This window comes from Serinus canaria, chromosome 25 (genome assembly GCF_022539315.1).
Source record: "Serinus canaria isolate serCan28SL12 chromosome 25, serCan2020, whole genome shotgun sequence".
Lineage (NCBI taxonomy): Eukaryota > Metazoa > Chordata > Aves > Passeriformes > Fringillidae > Serinus > Serinus canaria.
Genome location: NC_066338.1, coordinates 14983215 through 14999803, shown reverse-complemented (window position 1 = coordinate 14999803; position 16589 = coordinate 14983215). Strand labels below are relative to the sequence as shown.

The 16589-nt window shown below is 46.7% G+C and overlaps 1 protein-coding gene across 3 annotated transcripts; it reads right to left on the bottom strand.

Annotated features, from left to right (window-relative positions):
• Nucleotides 1-230: 230 nt before the first annotated feature.
• Nucleotides 231-14988, bottom strand: THUMPD2 (THUMP domain containing 2). Of its 3 annotated transcripts, none has more exons than XM_018914988.3 (10): nt 14842-14988; nt 13822-13954; nt 12257-12672; nt 11023-11100; nt 9642-9694; nt 9249-9336; nt 8486-8557; nt 7691-7805; nt 4982-5099; nt 231-3448 (listed from the first exon to the last, which is right to left on the bottom strand). In XM_018914988.3, the coding sequence occupies exons 1-10, from the start codon at nt 14938-14940 to the stop codon at nt 2998-3000; spliced, it is 1623 nt and encodes a 540-aa protein (XP_018770533.1). In that variant the 5' UTR covers nt 14941-14988; the 3' UTR covers nt 231-2997. The 3 variants fall into 3 exon arrangements, with proteins under 3 accessions (XP_018770533.1, XP_050840220.1, XP_018770584.1); XM_050984263.1 differs by lacking the exon at nt 14842-14988 and adding an exon at nt 13053-13237 and having other exon boundaries at nt 13822-14703; XM_018915039.3 differs by lacking the exon at nt 14842-14988 and adding an exon at nt 13053-13133 and having other exon boundaries at nt 13822-14703.
• Between the last annotated feature and the right edge of the window lie 1601 nt (nt 14989-16589).

The following is a 16589-nucleotide window of genomic DNA, read 5'->3' as shown; positions in this document are numbered from 1 at the left end:
AAAGGAGGCACAAAATGAATGAAACTAGTCCAAACAGCAGGGTGTTGCTTTAATAATGCCATTTACATGCATACAGCCCCCCTGCAGAAGGGGTCTCCATATAATTTCTTATATTCTAAAATCTTGTATAGAATAGATATATTTTTATTTTAAAATCCATCTATATACAAATTAGTATTTTTTCTGTATATAAAAATGAGAAACTTTACAGGTTGTAATACATAAATGAGTATGAGCAGAAATTTCTGTATTTATTCCAGACATGCTGATGTCCAGTTACACAAGCACAGAGTGGCAGTAATAACATGACTAGCTATATTTAATATTTGGATATTTTGAATGGCAATATGTAACAAACCAAGTGTGTCTCATAATCTGCTATTCAAAGAAGACTAATTATAATCTGGTAACATGCAGCTTGGGATCTACCTGTAATTACCTCACTTCCGGTAAAATTACAGCTCCTGTAATTTTAAAAATTACAGCTCCTGACTGTAAAATCCCTGATAAATCAGTTTTAATCTATTATTCTCCTCAAGCTAAAAGAATTGTGACAACATAATGGCATTAACATTTAAAATTATATTCTTGCATATATAACACAGAACTTTATCCAGTACCAAAATGTATTGAGAATCTATTTAGTCTGCTTTTATATATTCTGTGAATACAGCAAATTACCATAACTGTCCTGTTGCAAAAATATAATTTTAAAGTATTCAGTTTCTAGACAGTGTATATGGTACAAGAACAAATATTCGCAAAGGTCTGGGTTCACTTTTAATTTCTTCCAAAGAGCTGCATATATTTTAGTATTTTGAAGTACAGATGTAAAAGTACATATTTATTTGTATTTGCAGTTGACTTGCTTTGATAAAATACAGAAAACTTTGCTTGTCATTCCTCAGAAAACGAATTTTGTGAAGAACAGCTCTACTATCTTTGTATGACTTCTGTATATGATAACGTATGATCCAAGTGATTACAGAATAATTCATCTATACTTACAGCAAGTCTCAGAATTTCACACATAGATGCTTCTTTAGGATGTGTTTTTCCACAGAATGGGGTTTTTTTGGTAGTTTTTAAATGTGTCTATAGTTCAGCACCAAAGAAACTTAGAGGAAACACCTGGAAAATGTTCAGTGTTGGTATAAGTACAGGGCACACACCATTATATTCAGGTCTCATCATTTTAAACCCCAAAACATCCAACAACTTCAAAAAGCAATAGACTGAAGACATCAGTTCATTGCCTCCAAAAATACAGTACATACAAACAATGAGGGGGGATGTGACATTAGCACTGCAAGTGCCATTTACATTCCTTTTTTGTTGGTGCTGCAAGCTAGAAAAATCAGCTTTCATACCAAAAAAAAAAAAAAAAAACCAAAAACAAAAAAAACCACCCAAACCAAGAAGGGACCAAAAATAGCCCTAGGACATAGGTAAAGGCACTACAATACACAAACAGAACTTGGCAGGACAACACAAAACCATCCTTTCATGTCTCATGGGCAAACATCTCACAGCTGCATGTGGGTAGCACAACGTGGCCTAAGTTGCTTTCTTCTAAAATACCAAAGCAAAAATTCTCACCAAGACATTTCTAAATTTTTTTGGAAGCACAATGGTCAAAGAATACTGAACCACACTAGATAAATACAGTTAACCAGAGTTCAAAGTAATTGTTTGTAAAAAAAGTAACAATTTCAAACTACAATTACATATTATTCTTTGATTTCTTTGATACACTCAGTGTTAAAAAAAAAGGCAAGCCAAATGAAACAAAAACAAAACCAGGAACTAGAACAAACAAAAACAAACCTCCTCAAACCCTACCCTTACATAACAAAATGCTTTAGTCCAAAATGCTGCTGAGTTTCAAAACAAAGTCTTTATCATAGACTGCACAGCTGCAAAAATACACATTAACAACTACAAGATATTTAAGGACAAAAAAGTGTGTCTGAAAATGCAAATATAGTCCTATTTTATACTTTTCTCAGTAAAAACATTTGAGAGAAACATGGTTGAAGTAAAGAAAATAACATTATTAAACCCAACTCTGCTCTTTGAGGTGATCTTCAGACAAAAGCTTGACACAGAAACACAGAGAAATGTATTTTATCCCAATTTTCTCTTCCCAAAAGGCCTCCAGTGTTCCTGCAGATTGACATGGCTTAGGAAAGCAGTGAGAAGTCTTTATGTTTTGTTCTCACAGAAAATGTGCAATGATTTTTGGGTTTTGCTACCTCAGCCTTTGCACAAAGGATGCTAAAACCCAAAGGAGAGAGTGATTTCAGTATTGCCTTGGGCCCTTTCTTTAATGCTGGTACAATTCTAAAAGTCCTATTTTCATGGGACAGAAGAACAAAGAGAAAAGGTACAAGGAATAAAAAAAGGTGTCACAAAAGTGCAGGAGAGAGGGGGAGAGACAGGGCAGGGAGGACCCAGGACACACAAAACAGAGTTGGGGCCCAGGGCCTGGGACTGGCTGCAACTCCAGCTGTCAGTGCTGCTTCTTCTCCTGGCCTCCCTTCCTGCTCAGCATCTCAGGGGGATCACCTATCCTCCACCTAAGAATAACCTGAACACTAAGAATAGTCAGAATAGACAGAGCTGTAGCTTAAATATTACTTTAAAATGAACAGCAGGAGTACACAGCCCAGAGATCATGGGCTGCCACATCTGGGTTTGCAGTTCTGCAAATCAAGACTTTCTCTCCTACAGAAACTCCTCCCAATACCGAACAGCTTTGCCTAAACAAGGATTGGAGGACTCTGCCACTTTACAATACACTATATCCTCTTTCACTGTATCCAATACAGTAGAATCAGCATCTTCCGCCCCTCCTAAAAACCAGAGACACAACAGCACAATGCCTTAGGACATCCCAAGAACATGAGGCAATCTAAGGGATGGCAGTGGGTGTCTTTGCATCAGCAGAGCCCCACCGAGTCCTGCCCTGCTGCTCCCGAAGCATTCAAGTTCCCTTCAGCCCAGGGCCAGAGAGCTCCCAGTTCCAGGGAGTGTCCCAGTACTGGGACAGCTCCCAGTCCCAGTTCTGCTGCTCCCAGCAGCAGACACCTTCCTGTATTTGTGTATGAAAGCATCAGTCTTGCCCAGGCTGACGGCATAGACACCCTCTGGCAGCAGAGAACCGAAATGTCTGCTGAGAACGGGTTCTCCACCCCCCTGGGCCAAGGAGGAGGAATTCCCATCCACACTCAGGGCTGCTCTGTTGTCACCGTCAGCAGAGGCCTGAGCAGGGTCACTTCCAGCACACCTAGTCAAACCATTCATGGCTTGTGCAGGGGCTGCTCCATTGTCACCATCAGCAGAGGCCTCAGCAGAGTCACTTCCAGCACACCTGGTCAAACCATCCATGCGTCTGCAGAGCTCCTGGCTTAGCAGCAACACCAGGGTCCCTCCAACACGAAGCACTCTGGCAATCACAGGAAAAAGAAAGGTTAGGTGTTGATCCCTTGTGGCATCCCTTTGCCTGTGCAGAGCTTTGCCACTGCTGACACTTCAGATGCCACCTGCATTCAGTGAAACACTGAGTGTGTCATGGCTCACCTCAGTGAGCTGCACCTACAAGAGGAATTTAAATCCTCGATCTTCTTACCTCTTTCTAAATGAGAGAACAGGGCCCTGTCCTGACTCCAAAACATTTCTGATGTTAGCAGTTCTTTCTATTGGGTTAGCAGGAAAGAGGGACTAATTTTTTACTCCTCTCAGCATTCTTTCAAGGATCAAGGGCACCATCAAGCCCGGGGTTTTTGGAGATGGCAAAGGAACAGCCTCCCAGTGCAGCAAAGGCTGCTCAGATTAGCATGGTTCTGAAACATGGTTCTGATTAGCCAGTTCTGAAACTGGCCCTTCCTTTTGGAAACTTAAAAAAACAGCCTTTTGGAACTTTTCCTGTTCCACTGATCCTTAATGGCTTTCAAACACAGGAAGCAGAAGAAAATTAATCAATGTTTGCAATTAAATTTTCTAGGTATATGTCCAAACATTACACGTGGCTTTGAAAGAAGGGAAAAAGAAACACTATCCTGACTCAGTTTACAGCAAATAGTTTGAACAGCTTTACTGGTGGAGCTCTCATGGCCCCTTCCTCATCTCCACCTTCCTAAGGGAATATTTTACTTAGGATGGACTAATAGAACAAATAAGGCCTGAAAACAAGCACAGTAAGATTGCCACACCATTCTGTGGAGCCATGCAACCTTCTCCATTACCTTCCCACCACATTCCTGCATTGGCTGAGTGAGATCAACGCCTGCAGAGAAGAGCAATCCTAGAGAAAGGGCTTCTTTTCAGGCGAGAAGTAGAGGGGAAGATGGCTTGACCTGTCAGTTAGATGCGGCCCAGCTATCAGCTTGGCCCAACTCTGCCACCAAATGACATGGTGAGAGATGAAAGGACACACCTAAAGCCAGCTTGCTAGCGAGCCATTCCTTGACAGCAAGGACACGCCCCTGGACATGACCCTTCTTCCAGTCTGAGATCCTTCCTGCCAAGGCAAGCTGGTCAAAGCTGGGCTGTGACCTCAAAAAGGAAAGACTATGAATTTATACAAGCAGGCCTCAGCTAGAAAAGGATTATAGCTTTATTTGCCTGGCCATGCTTTAACTTTGCCCAGGTAGGCCTCTCCTCTTTCTCCTTTCTGCCACACTGGAGTGTGGCTCAGAAACATTTCCCCATCGTGCCTTGCAATGAGCATTTGTGAGCATGGCTCCCACAGGATCCTCCCTTAGCAGCTGTGCTACCTTCGGCACTCACAGCTGGTGAGACAGAACACAACAGCCTCCAAGGGACAAGTAGCGGGCTGAGACCTCCACAGCCTGCACAGGGTCACACTACAGAGCTGGAGACAATGGAACAAAGCAGATCTGAAGCTGGCTGAATGCTCAGATCATAAACCATCATGGCACTTCCATCAAACCCCAACTGTGCCAAAGGCCACACGTACCTCTCCATTTCCTGGAGAAGATCTGGTAGGAGCTGGGCATCACTCGTGGTCTTAAACTTTTTCCCAAATGGAATATCCGAAATAATGCTGTCAAAGCTTTCTGAAGGCAATGGCAGTGCTGCAGAATAAAGGCAGGTCTTTATTTATTTCTGACTGTGTGAAAAATGCACAGCAGTTCTGCTCCTGCTCCCCCTTCAATACTGCTTGCCAGCTCTTTTTGGGCTATGCACATTCACATAATCCACATTTTGGATTAGGCAGATTCACAGCTCCTTTTGCACTTGCCCTCCACCATGGAGACACCACCCCTCTGCAAACTGGGAGGAGACAAATGTGTGGCAGTACCATTCAGTCTGCAGAGTCTCTGCTCCGGAGGATGTCTGCCCCTGCAGCAAGACTCTCCTAGGGCACTACATGGTCCCAAATTAATTACTGCCTCTCAACATCCAGTACATCTTAAACATGAAAATCATGGAGCAAAACACAAAAGAAGAGCTACATTTGTGAGCACGTTACTCAGTGCAAATGTTCAAGTGCACATGTATGAATGGCAAGGAGCCACCTCCAATTCCTCTCCATGCCCCTTTTCTCCCCCAGGAATCTGGTAACAGCCAGAATCGCTTGGATTCTGCCAGAGCTCATGCCTTTGAAGGGTCACCTTAGAGCTTCTGCATCCCAGCCGAGGTCAGCTCCCCTAAAGAAGATGCAGCATTGCGTCTGTGGTGATGAGGGCTGGCCACATGCCAGGCTGTGCAGGCCAGCTGAGACCCCTCCTTAGATCCTGGGGGTCCCTCCATCCCGTGCCAGGCTGTGCAGGTCAGCTGAGACCCCTCCTCAGACCCTGGGGGTCCACCATCCTGTCCCAGGCTGTGCAGGCCAGGCTGGGATCCTGGGGATCCTCCATCCCGTGCCAGGCTGTGCAGTCAGGCTGGGATCCCGGGGATCCTCCATCCTGTGCCAGGCTGTGCAGGTCAGGCTGGGATCCCGGGAATCCTCCATCCCATGCCAGGCTGTGCAGGCCAGGCTGGGATCCCGGGGATCCTCCATCCTGTCCCCAGGCTGTGCAGTCAGGCTGGGATCCCGGGAATCCTCCATCCCATCCCCAGGCTGTGCAGGCCAGGCTGGGATCCCGGGGATCCTCCATCGCATGCCAGGCTGTGCAGGCCAGGCTGGGATCCCGGGGATCCTCCATCGTGTCCCCAGGCTGTGCAGGCCAGGCTGGGATCCCGGGGATCCTCCATCCTGTCCCCAGGCTGTGCAGGCCAGGCTGGGATCCCGGGGATCCTCCATCCTGTCCCCAGGCTGTGCAGGCCAGGCTGGGATCCCGGGAATCCTCCATCCTGTCCCCAGGCTGTGCAGTCAGGCTGGGATCTTGGGGATCCTCCATCCTGTGCCAGGCTGTGCAGTCAGGCTGGGATCCCGGGGATCCTCCATCCTGTCCCCAGGCTGTGCAGCCAGGCTGGGGACAGGATGGAGGATCCTCCATCCCGTGCTAGGCTGTGCAGCCAGGCTGCGATCCCGGGAATCCTCCATCCCATGCCAGGCTGTGCAGATCAGGCTGGGATCCCTCCTCAGACCCTGGGGGTCCTTCATCCCATGCCAGGCTATGCAGGCCAGCAGGCCTGGGCCCTGCACAGACCCTGGGGTCCTCCGTCCCTCAGGGTGCTCCAAACTCACCAGACACAGCCTTGAGCAGACAGCAGGACTAAAGACTTCCAACAGTCCCTCCTCATCTAAACTCTGCTGAGATTCTATGCCAACTTTTCTACAACTAGCTGGAGATGTGTCCTGGACCATTCTCGGGTCAACACTTCCAGCACAAGAACTGGGTATCAATTTTATCTGCAAATGAAAGGACATGCCACCTACAGCCCTGCTCAAGGCATGCAGAAGTAACAGCTTCTGACCAGTGACAGAGACACCAACTTGCTCAGTTTAGGAAACATGACAGCTGAGTACCTTCCATTATACTAGAAACCAAGTCAAGCACAGCTTTCAAGTGAGCTCTTACCTTTTTAAAAAAAGTCAATAATGTTTCTTACCATTCCAGTAAGCAATAAATACTGCGAGGTAAAAAAATATGCACATTTCATCGCTCATGCACAGGGAAACTCAGCCAGCTTGCCTGTCATGGATTTCATATAGGCATTATTTAGCCTCGGACTCTGAGGTCCGGAATAAGGTCATGAAATTATTTCCTTCTCTATAGAATAGCTTGTACATCAAGAGCAAACAGACTCCCTCTTACAGGAGAAGGGAACCATCATTCAAAATACTCCTACTGCAAAATATGAACAATTCAGCTCAGCTTAATATGTCCTCACTAATACTCATCTGGTAAATTTAACTTACAGGCTGCATTTAATTTGGATTTGTCCTGGCTGTGTTCCACTAAGATACAAAGAACTCTTGCATGGTACATACTCTTTATGGTATTGTGGTGGTAAATCACACATTTACCATGAAGAGAGACAACTACTGTCCATGGCAGACAATTGTAATTTTTGTTGCCTTTTGCTGACTTCATTCTTACCAAAGTTCCAGGTGCAGGCAGCAAGAAGGAAGTACAAATAATTATCCCTTCACTAGCACCAGAGTCACCACCCAGCTATTTGTTGGGAATTAGCTCTGCAAAGTATCACCTCAGGAGAACCTGCCTGTACAATCCCAGAAACACAAAAAACCCACCTGGAAATCCCACAGACATACCTTTCACAGAAGCTTTCAGCAGCTCAATCTTATCCACCAGGCCTGCAGTTCTGATATTGTCATCTGCACCCTCTAACTGTGAGTCACTTATATCAGCACCCCAGTAACAGGCTTCCTGTCCAGAGAGAGAGAGAGAGAAAAGTAATTTTGTGAACACCCCAGGTCTTTACTTCATAAACCTTTCTCGAACTGCCTTGTTGCACAGTTCTTGCAATACAACCCCCCTTTCTGGGACATCTGCTGTTGTTACACAAAGCAATTCACAATCCAGAGGGTGGAGAAATGGAGGAAGTATGTGCTGCCTCCACTCTTTTAATGTTCACAAATATATGCTGTTTCCACTCTTTTAATGTTCAGAAATATTAATGTTCAGAAGTATGTGCTGTGTCCACTCCTTTAATGTTTTCAAGACACTTGAAATGACAGAAATACCAAGAGCATGTCCTAACAGCACAACCCCAGCTAGGTACAGCCAGCCCCATTACCCCTAATGCTGACGACTGTCCCATTGACACTGACTCCTCAGACCCCAGGACAAGCCCAGGAAGCTTCACAAGCTCGTGGCTGCCTCACACAAATCCTGCAGTGGGAATCACCAGTTGCACCAGCCTGCAAGACACATTCATCTGGGGGAACCTTTGTACTAAAATGCTTCTAGCAGCTGCCTAGAAAGATTGGTTTGGTTTCACCTTTCCAGGCAGCAATGGGCTTTGGCCTAACTGGCAGAGAGAAAACCCTGTCCCACAAGTACCAGTTTCCCTGCAGAGGTCCAGCAGCTGGGACTGGGGTACTCACAGGCCATTCCTTGGCAGCCTCCAGCAGGATGGTTCCTAGGCCACACATGGGATCCAGCACAAGGCCGCCAGCCTACAAAAACAGAGGGGTTACTGCATCCCCAGCAAGACAGACTCCTCACCCAGCACAGAGCTCACAGAGGGATGTGCATAATCCCACTGAACCCAGCACAGGTTAACAAGAATCTCTGGTAATCCCTGGCCAGACTCGCCTGTAAGGGAATATAGTGAAAAGCACCAATAGCTTCACTGCAGACAGCCCTGAGGAGACATTCAGGAGAAAATATTAGAAGTGGACTGCAGACAGGTATTGGTACCACTGTGAAAAAACATCACATTTCCTTGGAAAACAACACCAAACAATGTTTCATTTTTTTCACTGTCACAGAACAGCAGAAAAAATCTTACCACTTAGACATGTATCTGTACAAGGATTACCAGCTCTGTTGAGAAGCCTCTGGAGTTACAGCAGAACCTGGCTGAACTGCAGGTGACAGCACACTAATCACAGGCATGGCAGACCCTGTCCACAAGCACTAGGGAACGGGGCATTGAAATCACCCCACTCCTTCCCAGTGAATGGAGCATTGAAATCACCCCATTCCTTCCCAGTGAATGGGGAGAATGGGGCACTGAAATCACCCACTCCTCCCCAGTAAATGTACCACTGAAATCACCCCACTCCTCCCTAGCTCCAGACCCCATGAGCAGCACCCCATTCCCTTAATTCAGGACCCATTTCTTCACAAAGAACCTTCACTGACCCTGATTTCAGCCAGAGATGCCATGGCCCATGCCACTGTTGACCGCAGTCCTGCTGTTCTGATATACTCTCTGTTTGCCAATGGAAGCCTGCAGACAGCAAAAAACCAAAAAAGTTAACTAAAACAGCAGCAGAACCACCCAGAAAAGCCCATGTGATGCCAAAGAACAGATGAACTGGACAGATCTCCTGAGAGATAGAGAAATCTGCTTTTAACCATAACTCACTGCAAAGTCTGGTCTGTGTGTTTATTTAAAACCCAGGCAGATCACAAGACTAATTTGACAACAGTGATTATCAAACCAAAAGATAAATACTCATGGGGGATAGCAAGATTTACAAATCCTGTCTGTTCTGATACTGTCACAACAAATCCGGTGGGGAGAACATTTACCTGAAAAGAGGAATCCCCACCACAGAGTGAATGTCATTAAGATGCACAAAGATCTAGAAGAGAAAAAAAACCCCAAAAAACAACAACTCCAATATTTTAAAGTCTCAAACTGACAAGACAATAGCTTTAACTCATTTAAACCAGAAATAGATGCTTCTACAACTTCTGATTTCAATTTTTAAGAACAAAAATCCATACTATAAGCAATAACAATTAATTGGAAGAAATACTACTAGATTATCTGAATGCCACTTTACAGATTATTTAATGCTTAATCAAGCTGAGGGGTATTTTGTCAGCCGGGAATCCATCAGCAAGCACTTGAATTTATAAGAGGGCCTATTTTTCCTTAACACAGCATAGGAATTTTTAGTTACAAATCCATTTACTGCAAGTGGAAGAATATTATTCACTGTATACTAGCAACAAAATAATAAACATTTTTAAAACACCAACTAAACAAAGAAAAACCTAAACCAAACCCCACCAAACAAAAAAACCCAAAACAAACAACAACAAGCAGCTGTAGGCAGCTACAAGAATTTGTTCTGCTGTCCCGTAGAGAACATCCCAAAAGAAGACTGAGCTCCCCAGCAGGTCTTGCATGACTGCAATCCCTGCCCCCAGTAAGCACAAAGAGAAACACGACACTGCTGGAAAATCCCAGTCCTCAGCACTTGAACAGCTACAGAGCAAAAATCTGGGCAAGAACATGAGGTGCACATGAGCCTCACCAAAGATGTACATAGTACATAGTGCTACATGTGGGCACCAGTGCCAGGAAATGAACTCCAGAGTTTCTGCAGGTCTGGGATCTCTCGGCATCAGAGCTGAGAGCAGCTTCCACAAGCCAAGGGCAGGTATGGACAAACATCCTCGGAGAAACACTCCTTGTCAGGAGCAAGGAGTCCTCTGGGAGGTCTCCAGACAGCTGCACCAGCAAGGGTGCACAAAGGGAGCTGTTTGCTATTTGTGGAGGAGCCTTCCTCCAGGCCTTGTCTGTGCTATTCTCAAGTCCAGCTCCTTGAGAACAGCCCATGCTGCCTGCTCCCTTCCCCTCCAGAGGCCACAGACACCCCATGGCTCAGGTGAGTTCCATTTTCACACACTCAGAGCCCAGCACCCTCAGACTGCTGGATCCTGCAACTGCTCCTCGGGGGATCCTTCCCCCCCCATGCAGGCAGACCCAGCCACAGACCCAGCCAGAGCTCTGGAAGGCACACACACACCAGGGCCACACACATACTGATTTTCAGGTAAATTCAGCAGCAGGAAGACCAGCAGGGACAGGCCATGGTCCCACATGCAGAGGGAGCAGAGAACCAAACCAGAGGTGTCAGGGTGAGTCTGGAAGCATCCATAGGCACACAAGCAGTCCTACCTCCAGGTCAGGGTCCCGCAGATCAGCACGCCACCTGCACTGCTTCACCAGCGCCATGCCAATGGCTCTTCCGACCTCCTACGAGGGAGAGAACAGTCACAGGCACGAAAAACCACAGAACTGGGGAAACTGCAGAGCACAGCCTCGGATGCACAGCTCTCAGAAATTGCAGGGAAGAGTCTATGCCTAAGAGAGTAACTCACACAACTCACAGCAGAAGAGGTAGAATAGGGCAGAGCAGGTGAGTGAGGGGCAAAGCAAACATAGCACAAGGCAAACAACCAACGCTCAGCTGCAGCAAGAGAGGAGAGGCTGAAGTTCCAGTCCTGACTGAGTCACAATAAAACATTAACTTGAGCTGGACTTGATCCTTGTGGGTCCCTTCCAACTCAGAATATTCTGTGACTGCCACCATTTTGGAATCCTTAATCACATGCACAAAACACTTCCAATGGCTCTAGGGCAGATTATCCAACAGAAAACCTGCAAGTGCACAACTACAATTCACAGTTTTAATGCTTTCATTACATATAGAAAGCTCTGATTACCTTCAGAGTATAGGTTCAAACACAGCACAAATTTAGGCAAACACCCTTGTAGAGAAGCTCATGTGTCTCACCTCAGCAAGGTACTAGCTTTAGCAGGAAAAAATCCAAACTACTGACACCTTCCAGTAAGAGTAACCTGCCCAGATGGGAAGAGGGCTGAATGGAACAGACCCCTGGAGGACTGCATGTCACTATTCTTTTCCAAGGACCAAGCTCCACTTCTCCCAAGACTCCCAGGGCTGTATTCCTGAAGAACAAATTCTCCCCAATACCCAACCAGAGGCAACTGAAGCTGTGAGTTCTGGCTTTTACCCCTTTGTCCAGACCGCACAACTGAGAGGAGTCTGGCCCCACAGTCCTTGCAATGGCCCTTCAAGTAGCTGTAAATTATCCAATTACTCCTCAGCCTCCACAGGCCCAGAGCCTCAAACTCTTACCTTTGCTTTTCCTCAACAAAAGGTATTGATTTGAAAAACATGAAGGGTAATAGTGCACAGAAATCAAAAACAGCATTCGTATTTCCACTTGCTTAAGGTGAATACAGGTTAAGGGCTTTTTGAGAAAATACAGAAAAAGCTTACATCAGTTTATTATTCCAGAAGACACAACACAAGTGATATGACAAACAAACTACACATCTCTGTTCACCCCTGCTGAATTCTTTTAAAGCAGGTACCTCAGCATACCTGTGAAGTCAGTATTCTGGCAATTGCTCCACTGCAGCGACATGACACTCTGAAGCTGAAGCTAAGCTCCTCACTGGCAGCAGGATCCTCTCCACTGCCTCTGGAAGGCAATTCTGAGCAAGTCCTGCTCTCAGTCCAGCACTCCTGCCTGCTCATTCTGTCTGGTGCCTCACAGGTCTCTCCAGCTCCCACCTGACACTCCTCAGACACGATTGCCCTAACTTGCTCTGTTTTTTGCCTTTTACTTGCAGTATTTATCTCTTGTTCTGACGTTCTCTTCAGAGCCAATGTGTTTTCTTGAGAGCCATCCTCTGTTTTCCCCTTGTGTCCATGAAGCTTTCTCCAAACAGAGATAATATCCAGCCAGTATTCTGGGTTCTCAATGACAAGGCTTTTAATCTCATGAAGCATTTTCCCTGGAAGAAAAAAACAGTTTGGGGTAAAGTACCTCAGCCTCGGCATTTGACTTCCCTAGGGACTGAGAACAGCTGTTCACAGCAGCTGTGTTGAGATTTCATTCATGTGTGAGTCCAGAATCACAGGCACAGCAGAGCTCCCAGCACCCACCAGGAGCACCCCTCTGATTACCAGCTCTGCACAACCAGGACTAAATCACACAAGGGTTGAATTCTGCATGGGAACTCAGCAGCTGTAGAAAACCAGAGCACCTGTCAGAGTCATTCCCAGGGACAGAGCATCAGCCTACCATGCCACCCTCCCCAGAAAGCACTTGGCCCAGGTTTAAGCGATGCAGAACACTTTCCAGAATTGAAAGACAGATACAAACATGAATTACTTTGAGTCATCTCAGGCAAAACCAAGTTTATTCTTCCAGAAAGAAAATTTCTGTTTTCCATTCATCACTGTGCCTTCAAACCTGCAACACACACCTACATGTGTGGGTAGTCCTAAGAGAGGACTACCCAGTCCACAAGAGAGGCATGAGGAACAGAGAGACCAATTCACTTAAATACATCAAAGCTGTTCGAAGAAAAAAAAGAAAGGTCCTTCTAGTTATCACGTAAAATCTTAGAATCTTGATCAAATTTTATCCTCAAAGCTGTAGGTAATCTTCCTAATAAAAATCCAGCAGCAGGCAGCTATCCATTCATCTAACTTGAAATTCTCACTCCAACATTGACAGAGAGCATGACCCAAGCAGCTGAGACTTAGAAGGAAGCTGCACACTTAGGAGTAAATTGACGCAATATATAGCTCGGGATTCACTTTGTTTAACAGAAAATAAAACTTGTTCAAAATAAACACAAGAGATCCAGGACTGAACTTTGGTTTTTGGGTGGGGTATCATTCTCTTTTTTGGGGCTAGGCAGGGAGAGAGTCTCTAAAATACACATATACACTCAGTACCAGCAGAATACAGGCTGCAAGGTAGCTACTGAAATAATTTAAAAGCCCTTTTCAGGTCAAAAACATGTTGAAAACACACATGAGTGAAAGACACTTCAGAATCGATTACTGTCAATTAGAACTACAGCCACCAGTAAAAAAATTAAACACTTCAATATTATAACCAGGACTCAAACCAAGGCTTCCCGTGTCCGTACCTCTGTTCCCGGACACAGGTAGCGGGCTGTGCTTCTTCAGCAGCAGGAACAGGCGCTCCCCCGACCGCAGCTGCCGCAGCTCTCCGGGCCCCGCCGCCGCCCTGAAGAACACTTTTCCCGAGACGCAGTCCACCTCCGGGGAGAACACCCATCGGACCAGGCCGAGCGGCTCCGGGTGAGCTCCTCTCGCACCCCGCGGGCAGCGCAGCCCCAGCTCCCTGATGGTGAGCCCCTCCGACCCCGGCAAGCCCCGCGGAGGGGGACGGCACAGCCCGGGCCGTGCTCGTCGGGCTCCGGGCGCGGAGCTCCCTGCTGAGCCGGATCTGACTGCCCAGGTAGCCACTGGCTCCGGCTCCCCGCTCACCCGGACCTGACCACCCGAGCGGTCCCTGGCTCCGGCTCCCCGCTCACTCGGACCGGACCGCCCGGCTAGTCACTGGGTCCGACTCCCCGCTCACTCGGACCCCCCGGGCTGGTCACTGGCTCCGGCTCCCCGCTCACCCGGACCCCCCGGCTGGTCACTGGCTCCGACTCCCCGCTCACCCGGATCCCCCGGCTGGTCACTGGCTCCGGCTCCCCGCTCACCCGGACCCCCCGGCTGGTCACTGGCTCCGGCTCCCCGCTCACCCGGACCCCTCGGCTGGTCACTGGCTCCGGCTCCCCGCTCACCCGGACCCCCCGGCTGGTCACTGGCTCCGACTCCCCGCTCACCCGGACCGGACCGCCCGGCTGGTCACTGGCTCCGGCTCCCCGCTCACTCGGACCCCCCGGCTGGTCACTGGCTCCGACTCTCCGCTCACCCGGACCTGACCACCCGAGCGGTCCCTGGCTCCGGCTCCCCGCTCACTCGGACCGGACCGCCCGGCTGGTCACTAGCTCCGACTCCCCGCTCACCCGGACCCCTCGGCTGGTCACTGGCTCCGGCTCCCCGCTCACCCGGACCCCCCGGCTGGTCACTGGCTCCGACTCCCCGCTCACCCGGATCCCCCGGCTGGTCACTGGCTCCGGCTCCCCGCTCACCTCGGTGGCGCCGAGCCGCGCCCGCACCTCCCGCGCCAGGAAGGGCTCCAGCCCGCGGCCCGCCGTGCAGAAGAACCACCCGGGGTCAGCCGCCGACATCTTGGAGAGGTGTGGCCTGCTGCGGGCGGGGCTCCTCGGGTGCACCGAGGGCGTGGCCTGACCGGAGGCGTGGCCTAATTCAGTCAGATTAAATTAAAATTTAACTAAAAAAATTAAAATTAAATTAAAAGTTAATTTAAAAAATCCTAGTTAGCTTCCTGCACAATTCCATACTGTTATTTGAGTAACTGCTCTTTCACTCAAACAGGGCAGTGCAGACTTGAACAGCTCTCTACTTCTGAGAAGTTCAAGTTGCTTTTGCCTCAATTGCCAGCTAAATCTGTGTGAGTTTTGGGAATTACTAATGGAGAACAGAGTTTTCATCTGGAGTCTGCAAATGCAATATGCAATCATAAGGAACTGAAGCATTTGGAGAAGACAGAAACCTTCAAGATTCTCATGGAAAAGTTTTCAGCATAAATGTCTGAGAATTACTCATTTAATATTTTTGTGCAGTTGTGTGCATTATTCAACAGACAAGACTCAAATAATGTAAAGTGAATGAAAAAAGGTAATGAAAGTGCAAATTAGCACCCACCCCCTCTCCACAATGGTATTTAATAAACAGCCAACAGGTGTGAAAACATTAGATTGTGTTGTTCTTACTGAGTTCAGTACATTCAAATACAGAAATATTCTCTGGACTGTTTAAAAGCTTACCCAGGAGAAAAATACCAGAAAAATCACCACACAAATACTGCTTTAAAATTCGTCATCTTTAACAATCCAGAAAATTTCACTAAAATAGGTTAAAGTTTCTTCTAGAAATAAACTTCAAACATCAAGTTTACAAAGAATTAGGAGCCTGAGCAGAAGCTCATACAATACAAGGGTTGTTCTCATTACCACCATCCACAGGACAGCACGACTAAGTCACAATTGTCCACAATCTAATCCTCAATTGTCACAACTCAGACCTGAGCTTTGGAGTCTGCTGCTAAGTGCACATACACACAGCTTTATGTCTCTATGAGCAGGATAAGGCAGATAAATGTAGACAGAAACAATACAGCATAAAGGAATTAATGAGTCCCTTCAGGAATCCTAAATGAACATTTAAAACTAATCTGAATGCAATTTCTTAAAAATCACGGGCTGAGAGGAATAAGCCTCTTTGTAAGAGTCAGAATTTGTTATTATATAAAAGAAACCTGAACATAAAATGATGTCAGTGATGGAAGCATACACCAGCAATCCAAATCTCTGCATGACCAAAGATGCCAGTTCACTAACAAATCTGAATTTGTATCTCAGAGAAACATTTACAGTCATACAAATCCATTGTACTAAATCTATGTCCATAATATCCTCATTAAAAAAAAAAAGTCACAACATAGTATATAGTGAGTGCATTTGGCTTGGCAATTTTGATTTCAACTATCTAATTCAGACATGGATCAGAAATCTTCTCTTCCTGCCATAAAACTCAAGGAAAAAAAACAGAGCTCTAGAGAACATGACAAAAGTGTTAACTCTCACTGAAAAGTGTCATTAAATAAACTTTAGCCTCATCAGAAAAGTTGGAATCAGAAAAGCTGGAATTGGGTGGGGGTAGGGAGGAAGGATCAAAACTGGGGGAGAAAAAACCCTACAAAGTATAATTTAATCTCAGAATGGTTTACCTTAGAACGCATCTTAAAACTCGTCCA

What these genes read in the sequence shown, in the direction of transcription:
- THUMPD2 (XM_018914988.3), bottom strand. Translation starts at nt 14,940, where the DNA reads ATGTCGGCGGCTGACCCCGGGTGGTTCTTCTGCACGGCGGGCCGCGGG. An exon ending in GTGGGGATTCCTCTTTTCAG is followed by an intron (nt 9,337 to 9,641) that starts GTAAATGTTCTC and finishes TGCTGTCTGCAG; the next exon opens with GCTTCCATTGGCAAACAGAG. An exon ending in GCTGAAAGCTTCTGTGAAAG is followed by an intron (nt 5,100 to 7,690) that starts GTATGTCTGTGG and finishes TTTATTCTGCAG; the next exon opens with CACTGCCATTGCCTTCAGAA.